Here is a 12,843-nt window from a genome sequence, read left to right on the forward strand (position 1 = left end):
TGTGTTTGTTTTCTGGCCAAACAATTTAAACACAAAAAAATACAGTACTAAATTACATTAATGCAGAAATCACAGTGATCTGTTAACCATTAAAATATCTATTTTATTACATTAGGAAAGGTAAAATGTTTTGAGCCCAGATTTGCTCTTCATCAGGTACAGAGGTCTCTGACAAGAGCCTGTTTGGGCTTCGAAATGTACTTTTCATGACATGAAGTAAAAATTATAAAAGGGAGTCATGAACTACGTTTCCAAAAAGATATGCGTTTTGTACACCCACATAAAGCTGTACCTCTTACCGATTTACAGTCCACACTGGCCTCATACACACACAGATATTAAAGGGTTAATGACCACAGTATATAAACAGTAAGATAAAGTCTGATCTTTGACACTTGATACTGTCTCATGATATACAGTCTAACCTCATTTCGCCCACTCCTAATGTTTTAATGTCAGTCCCGGCAATATGCTGCTTACATAAGGCGAAAAACTAGTTAAATTCAATCTGTTTTCCCAGTTAAACAGAAATATACATAGAATGAATACTGAAGCTCCCCCGCGTTGGCTCTTGTATTTGCTAATTAGAGATCATACTTCAGTACTACTCTGTCGAAGAGGTGGTAGGAGATTGATTACTGTGTGGGAGATTTGTGTCTCGCATCACCGAAAGAGGGAAATCATGCACTGGATGATGGGTTTTTTGGTGTAAAGTCAAACTACTTAGACCGTGACGTGACTGTTTTTCCACCAACCTTTAAAGTAGAGGATCTGTTTCATGTATTTTCACTTCCCGACACTACAAGGGGACACTCTGTTCCTCTGTCACTGCTGATTGAATTATAATCCTCTGTAAATAACCCTGAAAAATCAGAAAGTGTACAGTCTTCTTGCAGACTAGTCTGTCCATGTCAGAAAAATACAAACATAGCCACTGTGAATAGACCAAAGCAATGTCACACATTATATTTTGCTCCTACAGTACAGATACAGTTGCCTGTATATTAATATTTGTGTGGGTTTGTGTTCCGGTTCCTCAGTGTAATTTTATAATCCACAATATTTGTATGAAGACATTAAATGTATATTTTCATGCTGTACATTTCTTGAACAAACCTATGTTTTTAATTAAAAAAAGACTAAATTTAATCACCATCTGTGGAGATTTGTTTAACTCAATACAACTTCTTCCCAAGCCTGCAAGCCCTAGTCGAAGTACTTTCTCCCTCAACTGTGTTGTTGCACTAAATTATACACTTATTATGCAATATTGTATTTTGTCTTTTACAGTTTTTACAGAAATAAGAGTCTTAAGTTTATTTTTCCAGGTGTACATTTAGTTCAACTCCAGTATTCACCCAACAAATAACAGTTTTATCTGCCTTGTAATTCTCTCCATTGCAATCTGGGTTATTTATTCTACAGCACCCATTTCGTTCACATGTTTTAAGGTTTGTGCTCTGGTGTGATTACAAAGGGCTGCTCAAAATATTCCTCATTACCTGCTGGCCAGAGCAGAAGAGTTTCTGAACGGCTCACGTCTGCCTTCTGCAGGTCAAAAGTCTGATTTCAAGACAACTTAACAACATGGAGTTACACTATTCTACATGGGCAGTCCACAGGGCTTTTAAAGGCACTCGGGTTACAGTTTGTCATACTGCATATTTAAGACTTCAGGAGCAAAGACATTTGCTACTGATCCACTTACGTATGTGAGTTTTAAACACTGATGGATGTTGAAACAGCATAAGATGTAAAAAGAAAACCATGTTCTGGACAATTGGCTCCTGGGTTGTGATAAAATGACATTAAGGCATTAGGAGCATTATTTTTTCAAAATCTGTGTTTACTTTGTGTGATTTAGTGACAATTCCTTTCATATATCCATGGTCTTAATTTTCTTAAACTTCCCAGAGTCCCACGACCTAATGCCTGAGGTCATTATTCCTAACTTTTAACATGAATGGCAAAAATCACATACCTGACCTCAGAGCTCAGCAGTATGTTTCAGGTGTGTTCCACTTCTATGTGTTAAATCACAAATCACAATGAGCATCTCAGTGTCCTCCTAAATGCTTTTGGGGACTTTGACCACAAACACCATGGGGTCTTTGGCCTTATTGCTGAAGGCTTTCCGGATGATGTCGACAGCATGCTGATGGGTAACTCCTTGCAGGGAGAGTCCGTCAACAGACACTAACTCAAATCCAGCCTGGAGACACCAGAGGGAAGGTTCCAGTCAGATACAGTAATAAAATATTTTAAAAAAACATTTAAGTACAAACACACAGACATCTACAAAATAATTTAATTTAGTTTCCTCAGAAGCTTAGTAGAAGTTAAGTTTAATCAATATATATTCTTGCTTGGAGTAAAATTAAAGTTGGACAGTTGTGACAGTGGGTTTGAGTCAGCACCATCATAACTCATGCTACAGCTGTTAGGAAACTCATGATAGTTGCAAATTATCAATTCTGAATTCTTAAAACTTTTAACACCTTAAATTAATTATTTTTAGTTGATTTATATATCCATGCATTTTCTCTGCTGCTTAACTGGATCCAGGCTGTGTTAATTTAATTCATTATAATATTAAGAATTATTGTTTTACACTGATGGGAAGTAGTGAAAAAATGTGATATAATAATAAATTATTATATTTTCAAACGTTGGACAGTGTGATCATGAAACAGGTATTCAATTGCATTTTAGGTGTTATCAAAAAGACCTTATAAAAAAGGTCTTAAATTTAACTTTTTGAAACCTGCAGAAAAACTCTGGTCAGTGACTGTTACCTTGAGCACCTCGCAGGTGGAGGCGGCTCCTCCAGGAAAGATCTTCTCGATCTTCACCACCGGCTGAATCTTGGACTCCATCCCACCAGATATACTGATGCCTGCAGCATAAACAGGAGTGGCAGTCATTAATGTATTTTATATTTGTGAACCTTCAGTATCACACGTGGAAAGTTGTACTAGTCACAGAAGCAAAATGTGTGCACATTTATTTTTATGTGTACAATACGCATTTCTAACTTAGCATTAGTCCTGCTGTCTACATTTGGTACTGACTCTGTGGCAACTTTATTAGGTCATAATCATCATCCTCATCTACCTTTACAAAGATAATGTTCTGTTTTGATTGACACCGTCAGAGATGTGTTAATTTAACTATATATTTATTAGCAAGGTCATAGTTTGCAGTGATCTTGAACTGGATATTTTCTAAAGGGTAAACTGACCTTTAAATTACAACAAATTATTCCATTTATAATATGATTCAACAGCCCAGACATTAAACCGAACACATTTACCCAGTGACTGTTTGGTCTTGGAGATGCTGACAGTTTTCAGCTCGTACTCCTGTTCAGCATCGGAGCTTTTGAGTCCATTCTCAGAGGACGTCTGGTGGCCGTTCATCTGTTCACTCCCGACTTGTTGATCTGGACTCGGACCAAACACCTGCGACAACAATGGCCGACTCCTGTGGGCTGCACTCTGCAGCGTGAACACCGTGTCTTTACTCCTGTCTCCACTTTTCACCTTTTTGCCTTTAGAGTGGCTGTTGCTCAACGGGGACCGTCCTCTTTCTGTGTCTGGCCTGTCTGAAGTCGAGTGCAGTGAAACCTCGTCAAAGTGCACGGAGCGAATGGTGCCGATCTCTGTTCGGAGAGGAGGGTGGGAGTCGCTGCTGCGGGACAGCAGCCAGTTGGGGAGCATGGGATTGGCAGAGGGGGGTCTCAGATGTCTGGGCTCTGTGTTGTATCCGTCCACGGGTATGTCCAGCAGTGGGGTGAAGGATCTGGAGGTGTGGGGCTTCTCTCTAGACTCCTGGGACCCGGACAGACCGAGCTTCTCCAGCTCCTCCAGCAGGTGGCTCTCCTTCTCCACCTCCTCAGCACTGTGGAGCTCAAAGCCTCCCCTGTAATCTGCAGGGAAAAGACATGTTTCAGCATCTTTTTTTATCTTCTGTGCACACTTAACTCAGGCTGTGGTGTGAGAGAAAGATGTATGGAAGCCAATGAATCACAGGAAAAAAAAAAAAAAAAATTTGATGGAAAGTTAGACGTGGTAAAAATGATGAGATAAGAAGTCAAATTTGAACTTAGTATCTGACTGCAGTTGAAAATTAGTCAGCTGCAGAAACTGACATGAAATATTTTTGATTTAGTATCTTAGTAATTTTAACTTTACTTGCGTGTATGTTTTAATTTTTCATGTATTTTTTTTTTCTTTTCTTGGCAGAAGTAGACTCCATACTGTGGCATCTCCTGCAGAACACATCAATTGTTAATAATCAATTCTAAGAAAAAAGATATTGTATATTAAACCAATTTTTAAATCATCAAAACCACCTCCACCTTAGAGGAAACCAAACAACCAGCCTCCTGGAAAGATTAGACCTAAGAAACTAATACAGTAGTGGAGGTGAAAGGCACCGACCTGGGATGGGAGTGATGAGGCGCCGTTTGGGTGCTCGACCAGATATGGGAGAGCGAAGGGGAGGTGTTCGAACTGAAATACAAAAGATGAGAGGGTCGCAAATTTACAGATGTTGCAAAAGATGTGAAGAACAATATTCTACTGAACAGAGCATTACTGTGTGTGCCATGAATATCTGATTTGTGTTGTAAACTTATATCTTAATTAGTAAAGTTAGTACTTAATTAATAAGTATCTTAATTGCCAAAGCACATTTAAGTGATAAGTTCTTAAACTCATGTTTAAAAAGTAAAAACCTCAGCTAGAGCTCATCTCTGATATTTGCAACACACAACTTACTGATACATAACACACAAACATCTTTTGGCATGATGGTGCAGCCATGCCCTACATGTAATACCCTACCAGGCCCCGTCCTCCCTCTGTCTCATTGTTTGTGCCCACCATGTACTTTGACATTTTCCTGCTGCTTGAGTCCCTAACTGATGTCTGTCTGTTCCATATTCATAAACATTGCCTCAACTTTGTTACACCCCCTGTAGTGTGAATATGTTTGGAAACATGAGTTGCAACTACACACTCAATTTTGACAGGAACTGTATATAATGTCAGTGTTTTTGAGGATTATGATTATATCTAACATTTCTGCCAAAGCAACTGAGAAAACTGTAAAGTTGCTGCAACAAATTCAGCTCAGGCTCCTGTACAAATTCAGCATTCATCACACGCACTTGAACGGTACTTGAGGATATCGTAGGCCTCGACTTCAATGGGAGTCACCATGTTATTGAATACACTCAGGTCAGAAGGTGGAAGCAGCATTCTGTGAAAAAGACAACAAGATAAACAAACGCTGAGCCATTTTTTCATGTTGTGTTACATTACAAATCCATTTTAATTAGTCCTCAGTGTTTTATTGTGAAACAGTTGGATTTGAGATGATTATCCTGAAATCCTTAATCCCCTTCTGGGTAGTATTTGTAATACCACTGTTTCTCTGGCTGGATTTACACATGAGCCAATCAAATATTTGTTTTGTGAAAAACTGTTTATCCACATTTATTATACAGAGGCAGAGAGAAAATCTACATGATGGAAATTTATCTTTCTTTGTACATTTTATACTTTAGCAACAATATGAAGCTGATGGATGAATCATAGTTAATCTTAATATCAGTAGGTGTATCAAAATAAATAGTGATCAATCCCTGTTTATGCTCCTTTTACCTGACTTCCCTCAGCAGCAGCAGCTTCTCAGGCCGGTCCAGCACAGCCAGCAGGTGGCGTATCAAGTTCTCCACTGACCGCTCTGCTACGTACTGTAACAGTCAAATCAGCTCTTTAGTACCCAGTTGATTACGTCACAGGTTATTACTTAAACTGATGTGAAACATGTCTGCATGGTCTGCATTACCACATCTAAACACTAAAGTGTCAGTCTGTCTGCAGCTGTGAACACGCTTCTTACCCGTCGACACGTCTTCATCACAGCAGCCACCTCCTCCTCAGTCAGCAGCCTGCGGGCCATGTCCTCCACCACGCCAAGCATCTCTGAATTTGGCATTGCGCCGTGCTGCCGTCCCTCTGGAGACAACAGAATGATGCCAGTACAATCAGGTCAAATAATGCCATGTCCACTAGACAATAAATACCGCTCTGCAGACCATTTCCTCCTGCTTGAGGAACATTTGCTAAAAACTACTATAAACTATATATTTCTGACCTGTTTAAGACTGACATCTTCAAAAAGACAAAGGGTTTGGGGCTGAGAGCCACAGACAGGAAAGGAGGTCAGGAAATACAAGAGACAGTAATACGTAGCTGGTTTTGGTCTTTTTGTGAGATTTGTTGAGAATAAGAAAAATACAGTCAAATGCCAGCCTTATACTTTTATGTAAAGAGAAATGTTGTTCTTCTAGCCTCTCGAAATCCTGAGTTTTCTTACTTAGTGGATATGATGTGTAGTTTTTAAAAGAGCAACCCCTCAGCACAGACATTTTGCTGGTTAACACAAAAATACAGCTACCTTTGCCAGCCCTGTCTGTGGATGGAGACTTGGAGCGCCCCCTGGAAGTGTCTCTCTTGCGTCCGCCCCTGAAGAGCAAGTTAACGAAGGTCTTTGAGCGCTGCAGGGTGCTCTTCTCCTCGGGGGCCTTCCGTTTCTGCTTCTTCTCTTTCTTCTGCTTGATCTCTAAGATGGGACAGCAACAGTAGGTCATTTATGAGGTTCATTCGTTCAATCTTTTTATGAAATGTCCTGCCTCACCTGCCACAGTGACTTGGCTCTGCGACCTGCTGATTGGTCGGCTCGGCATGCTGAGAGCCAGCAGCATGGCTGTCTTGGGCGATTCCTTCCTCCCCCTGGCCTCCTCTCCACAAATCAATGTGTCTTTGAGCAGAGTTGTGGGTCCCAGGCTGCGAGTGGTGTCTGCACCCATCTTCTGAGGAGGCAGGTCTGTCTGGATGGCGGTCTCAGTTCGCTCAGACTCAGACCTGGACATAAAAACCACTATGATCATGCCTAGTCTAGTCTGGATGTGAACACGTGTTGCTTTTTTGACAATTTAAATTAAACTCAGGTTTTGTTTAGGGCTGGTATTTCTTGCTGATGCTTCAAGATGATAAGCCCAAATGTGAGAAAATAAATAACAAGATCATCTTGACCTCTGGTCCTCAGTGGAGATACAGACATCCACCATGTCTGAGCCAAACGGCAGGTTGGGGGGGAACATGACCTGAGACAGGCCACTCAGAGAGCTGACCGGAGTCCCAGACGACAGAGAGGAGGCTGAGGAGTTGGAGTCTGAGCCCTGGGAGGAAGATTTCTGAGTACCATTGGCCACTGGGGAAGAAAAAAAGAGATCATTTAACTCTAAACAGAACTGGATTGAAGATTTCTAGATAATGAAACAGTGGTGATAACACGGGAGGAAAAAAAACAAACAGATACATACACTTATTGAGCCACCTGTACTCTGCCACCATCTCCTTATAAGCAGGGTATCGTCCTGCTTCCTGTGAAGATATGGCCACAGATATGCAAATGAGATACAGTAGAGACCTTGAAACTTTCATGGGATCGCTATATTTGATAAAGAGTAACCCTAGAACCACACACAGACCCAAAAACACACACCTCATCCTCTTCAAAGAGAAGCACATTTCCCTTCTTGACTTTCTAGTAACCTTCGATATCTGCAATGCTTTCTAACTCTGCTACCCGTTTCAGTTTCCATGTGGTGAAACGAGGGGATCCCGAAACGAAACTTACACAAAACACAGGCTCTATGCTTTGATCAGCACCTGATCCCAGCTGCCTGGTGAATAATGCACACGGCCTGGCTATTTTTCACAGCGCGAAACCCAAGCTCCAACAAGTAAAGTGAGCAAGGAATATTACGACTGCATGCCAGCTGTCGGCCCTGCCACACATACACACACACACACACACACACACACACACACACAACTGTTGTTACATCCACTTGTGTAGTTTGTGTTCGGTTTTTCATGTATGAGAGAATTAAAGATGAAAGACAAGGAACGGGTCAGAAAGTTAATGTGTCAGGTCATTTAATCGAGCCAGTAATGAAAGAACGGATATGTTTCTAATAACAGTCATTATGGAATGTGATACGGCCTCTTCAGCTTAATTCAACACCAAACATTCAACTGAGACTGCTTGACTTCTACTGACGTGTTAGATAAGACGAAGGCTTCCACGTCATGTTAACACATTGTCTATAACACACACCTTATCCCTTAGAGTATTTAGAGTAGGATAGTACACAATAGATTTTATGGATATTAATGATGATTTCGAACCAATCATCTTTGAAAAAACTGGCAAAAAAGCTGCTTCTTTAGACACCATGTGGATGTGTCCTGGAGGAGGGAAATTTGTTCATTTTCAATACAAAATTACATTTCTGTCAGTTTAAGATAAAACACAAAGCATTTCTGAACAAATTTCTCCGATTTCTTGTCACATTTAATCCTGCCACATCAACCTATTTCAGCTTGATATGCCACTGAAAAGATGCGTTTTCCTGCAAAAATGCATCAATGTTTCAAGACACTGGCTCTGGTGTGAAGTCCAAGACTATAGCCATGTTTTTGTTAATTTGAGATGATATTTTTTTTTCCATCTTTCACAACTTCAGTTGCTCCGAATTCTCCCACGTCGTCTGCTATTAATTCAGGATCAACAGTCATCATCATCCTCACCTTGATGGTCAACATGATGTGCGTGTGGCTCTTCAGCACCTCCACTGCACTACTGTGGCTGATGTCCTCAAAGCTCACTCCATTGGCATACAGGATCTGGTCCCCCATCTTTATTCCATTCTGCTCAGCCAGGCCTCCAGGATCCAGTCTGAGTCAACGAGAAAGGAGCGAAATACAGGCTCAAAAAAAAACAAAACAAAACAACACTACAATAACAGGTTACAATGTGTGGAAGCTCAAATGAGCCAAGAACAGAGCAACTTACAAAACGATTGTCAATATTAAGAACACTACAATGAGCTAAAAAAAAAAAACGTAACAATATGCAATAGCAATAAATCCAATCTGGGATACCAAGTTGTTCAATTTATTTCCTTCTGGAAAATATTTCAAAAGACTGAAGCTGAATACATGAAATCTCAGACAGACAGCAGATGTGCATTACATGATCTAGGATTATGATTTGAAGATGAACTCAAGATGAAGACGAAGTTGATGTTTGTCTAAAATGGCTTTATAAATAAAACAAATATATAGCAATGACTCAAAGGATGCATTGAGAGAGGGCCAGCTAACTCTGGAGCACGGAGCACAATGAGTTCATCTTAAGTTGGTTAATCAAATGTGAGGATTTGTTGCTTTTCTTTGTCATATATAATTATAAACTGAATATCTTCAGGTTTTGGGCAGATGGTGACAAAACAAGACATCTGAAGAAGACATGACCCAAGACTGAACAATTATAATGCATATTTGCCTTTTTTGGACATTTTACACAATAGATTGATTAAGCAAGAAAATAATCCAGAAATTAAATCGAGAATGAAAATAATAATTAGTTTCAGCCCTGGAGCGAATATAAACAGCTCAATAAATGTAGCTAAATGTTAAAGACAAAAACATGATCCAGAAGACCGTGTTTGATAAAGGATAATCAGGTGGGGCAAACTGTGACATCAGTGCAAGTTTTCACATATGTTTCCTGCCTTTGTGATTCAAGGCAGGTTCCCTTTTGTTACCCTGGTACTCACTTGGAGACATAGATGCCCAGACCAAACTCTTTCCCCCCCCGGATGTTAAAGCCGAGGCAGTAGTCATCTGAGGTGGTGTAAAGGTGGACAATCCTCTGCAGGGCGCTGCCTGAGCTGGCCTCCGAAGGTGTCCGTCCGCTGTCCTCCACCACCATACGTCTGTGTATCAAGTCCACCCTGAAAAATAAACAGGACACAATACTGATTATCCACATCAGCCATAACCACATGATTTTAAACTGAGCTAACATCCAAAAGGAATAGTCCATAATCACCAGGTGGTCTTTTCCTTGGAGTAGCGGATGCCGGGGACTTTGCCAACACGTCGCACCACCATCCTCAGCCTGTTGTTTCCTGTCAGGACCTTCACAGCACTGCTCATGGTGATGCTCTCCAGGCTGATGCCGTTCACCTCCACTAGTTTATCGCCCACAAGCAGGCCTGCTTCCTCTGTAAAACAAGAGAAGAGTGACACACAAAGACTGAATAAATCAGACACACACGTTACTGAAGTTTTGCTCAGTGGTCCCATTTTATACCACCTTTCCTTCTTTCCATATTGTAGTAATTCAGCTTACCTGCTGTGCTGTTGTCCTCCACCTTACTGACAAAGATGCTGAGGCCATGTTCTGAGCCTCCACGCACGCTGAAGCCCAGCTTTCCATCCACACTCTTATCCACTGTGATCGTATGGAGGTCCTCACTGTCATCTCCACCTAAAAATATCACAGGGCTGCTGTGTCAGTGATCCAATAATGGTCAATGACGTTGGTGGAAATTCCTTAAATGTTAAATTAACATCAGTCAAGCTTGAATCTGACTTCTCCACCTTATTTGACAACAGTGGTTCTCAACCTTTGGAGCATCTAATTTATTTTAGAGGGCCGTCAGATGATATCAGACTGTAGCCCTTTGCTGGAAATTTTCTATTTGTGATTTTGCATAATACAAAAAAACTGACTTGATACAGTGACAAAACTAATATTTTGTTCCTGATATACTGAATGATATAGATAAATTAAATAGTTTTAAGTCTTTTGTCCTCTAATCATCAAAATGACACATTTCTGGGAGCATTTGTGGCTTGATAGACATCGCTTTCATGTTCTCAATTTAATATATTATAGTATGTACACCTGGCAGAGAGGTGCATAGGGGGATAAAGTCTCCAAGCACTCCCACTACTGAGTTGACTGAAAATCTATATCTTATAAATAAAGCACAATAAGCTTCTGCAAGGGTGTAACTTCCACAAAATCCAGATTACAACACAGATGTGGGTTGTAGGGTTAGTGCCGCAGGCAGCCTGAGAGCAAAGCTGGAGTTTAAAAAAAAAAAAAAAAAAAAAAAAAAAAAAAAAGACACTACAAACTCCCATGTATTTTGGCAGCTAAAAATCATTTAAAATGTTTTTTTTTTTTTTTTTTAAACTACAGTTTATATGCTCTGAAAAAGACATTAGAATTGAACATCCAGAAAATATCCCAAAATCAAAAATAAGGCTGTAAAGATGGAAATTATTTGAAGACGATTTGAAGTTATGTTACTGCAATAATAATAAACACGATTTACATTTCTGTTGTGCTCGTTTCATTTTGTGTATGTACCTATTGCCTCAGATTTTTGTGATTTGTGAACAATTGGTTGTTGCAGTCTGAGACTTGCATATGAAGTTGTTTCAGACTTTTAAGACCACACTAATCCAGTGTTTTGTCACCAGTGGGTTGTCATATCCACAACACAACCAGCACAGCTGCTCCTCACCATCCACAGGAGAATTGATGAGGATGACCCGTCCCATGGGTGAGGAGGATCGGATTCCACGCCGGCGCTGCTCTTTCTTCCGTAAGAGGTTGCGTGTAGCAGTGTGTGACCCTTGGGTCCCGGGGGTCTTCTCCCTGCGGGACAGGTCTGACGAATGAGCCATGGAGGCTGGCAGGGTCCCCTTTCACACTCGCGCTCCACCGGGGGCTCAGCTCCGGGTGGAGGAGTCTACAACAGCATACAGCAGAAGGAAGGGGATCCTCAGGCAACTCTGTGTCCTCTCTGTTCCCTGCATACTGAAACTGCTGTGTTTATTTGTATTAATGTGTTGTGTAGGAGCTTCCTAGTAGAGTGAAATGGCAGGATAATCCAACTCACTGTTGCAGGCTGCTTTGTGACATGACAGCTGACTCTTCCTGGAGTCACTCTTTGGTCCATTCCTGCCCATGTTGCATCTCTCTCACCTGTCACCTGAGGGTCAAAGCAATGGTTTGTGCATAAACAAACACATCAAATACACAAAATACAGCAATGCATTGATAAGTAAAAGCATCTTAAATGATAACATCCAACTGCATCAACAGAAACTGCATTTGTGGCTGCAGGTGAGGTAAGAAACAGGATTTAATCGTTTTATTTAGCTCGCACCTGACCCACTTAAGAGTCAGGATGTCACATGGTGTCGACACCATGGTTACATGTCACTAAACTTAACCCGTGATAACAGTGTGTCCTCATGGCGTCACCTTGGGGTTCCCCCCCAGCCGTATCCGTGCCTCAGCAGCCGGGACAGAGACACCCGAAAGCTGCAGCGTCAAAAACGCGAAATTTCACTGTTAGCGTCAAACTGTAAATAAAAATATACATTAAACCAGGTTTATCTGCGTCTCATTTAGCACACAAATATGCTACATACGCTTCAGTGTTTACCCCACGACGATACCTCGTACTTGCAACAATCAAGTGCTGTGTAAAATAGCGAACAAGCGTATAAACAAAATACTCACATTTTAGCTTCTAAACCGAAAACACCGCAGATAATATCTCTTTTAATGTATATTAACACCGCCAGACAACAGATATTGAAAGGAAAGAGTAAACAACCTCGCGAAAAGTGTCCCTGTGTCCTTTAAATCCATCTTATAGTCTGCAAACAAACAACATGGACTCCGCTAATTATCCCACCTGTGTCCATGTTGAGCAAAATGTCTCAACGCACCTGTTCGGGACATTCCTCTCCATGACGAAGCCCCGCCCCCAGGCCGCGTCGATTGGCTGGACTGAAATTAATGGAGAGCATTTGATTGGACGACAAACATGCCAGTCCACTGACAACGTGTCTGAACTTTCTTTGCAGGGCAAGTGGAAAGGAATTATGC

At 41.0% G+C, this 12,843-nt stretch overlaps 2 protein-coding genes across 6 annotated transcripts in view; one reads left to right on the top strand and one right to left on the bottom strand.

Annotated features, from left to right (window-relative positions):
• The window catches only part of LOC130162035 (leucine zipper putative tumor suppressor 2 homolog), a 35,451-nt gene extending 34,302 nt beyond the window's left edge, over window positions 1-1,149 (top strand). For all 3 annotated transcript variants that reach the window (XM_056365470.1, XM_056365472.1, XM_056365471.1), the window contains one exon: window positions 1-1,149. This exon is cut by the window's left edge and continues 2,525 nt beyond it. The gene's annotated coding sequence lies outside the window, so the exon portion shown is untranslated.
• On the bottom strand, window positions 83-12,816 carry LOC130162033 (PDZ domain-containing protein 7-like). Of its 3 annotated transcripts, none has more exons than XM_056365467.1 (18): window positions 12,684-12,816; window positions 11,843-11,935; window positions 11,465-11,692; window positions 10,279-10,416; window positions 9,976-10,150; window positions 9,701-9,877; window positions 8,670-8,817; window positions 7,397-7,457; window positions 7,107-7,284; window positions 6,709-6,935; window positions 6,469-6,633; window positions 5,911-6,026; window positions 5,670-5,761; window positions 5,174-5,265; window positions 4,443-4,514; window positions 3,314-3,928; window positions 2,796-2,896; window positions 83-2,212 (listed from the first exon to the last, which is right to left on the bottom strand). In XM_056365467.1, exons 3-18 carry the CDS (start codon window positions 11,625-11,627, stop codon window positions 2,069-2,071), a joined length of 2,664 nt encoding a protein of 887 aa, XP_056221442.1. In that variant the 5' UTR covers window positions 11,628-11,692; window positions 11,843-11,935; window positions 12,684-12,816; the 3' UTR covers window positions 83-2,068. The 3 variants fall into 3 exon arrangements, with proteins under 3 accessions (XP_056221442.1, XP_056221443.1, XP_056221444.1); XM_056365468.1 differs by lacking the exon at window positions 12,684-12,816 and adding an exon at window positions 12,569-12,657; XM_056365469.1 differs by lacking the exon at window positions 12,684-12,816 and adding an exon at window positions 12,472-12,528.
• Window positions 12,817-12,843: the final 27 nt, after the last annotated feature.

This window comes from Seriola aureovittata, chromosome 21 (assembly GCF_021018895.1).
Source record: "Seriola aureovittata isolate HTS-2021-v1 ecotype China chromosome 21, ASM2101889v1, whole genome shotgun sequence".
Lineage (NCBI taxonomy): Eukaryota > Metazoa > Chordata > Actinopteri > Carangiformes > Carangidae > Seriola > Seriola aureovittata.

What these genes read in the sequence shown, in the direction of transcription:
- LOC130162033 (XM_056365467.1), bottom strand. Translation starts at nt 11,627, where the DNA reads ATGGCTCATTCGTCAGACCTGTCCCGCAGGGAGAAGACCCCCGGGACC. An exon ending in CATCAATTCTCCTGTGGATG is followed by an intron (nt 10,417 to 11,464) that starts GTGAGGAGCAGC and finishes TGATATTTTTAG; the next exon opens with GTGGAGATGACAGTGAGGAC. An exon ending in TATCCTCAAGTACCGTTCAA is followed by an intron (nt 4,515 to 5,173) that starts GTGCGTGTGATG and finishes TTTGTATTTCAG; the next exon opens with TTCGAACACCTCCCCTTCGC.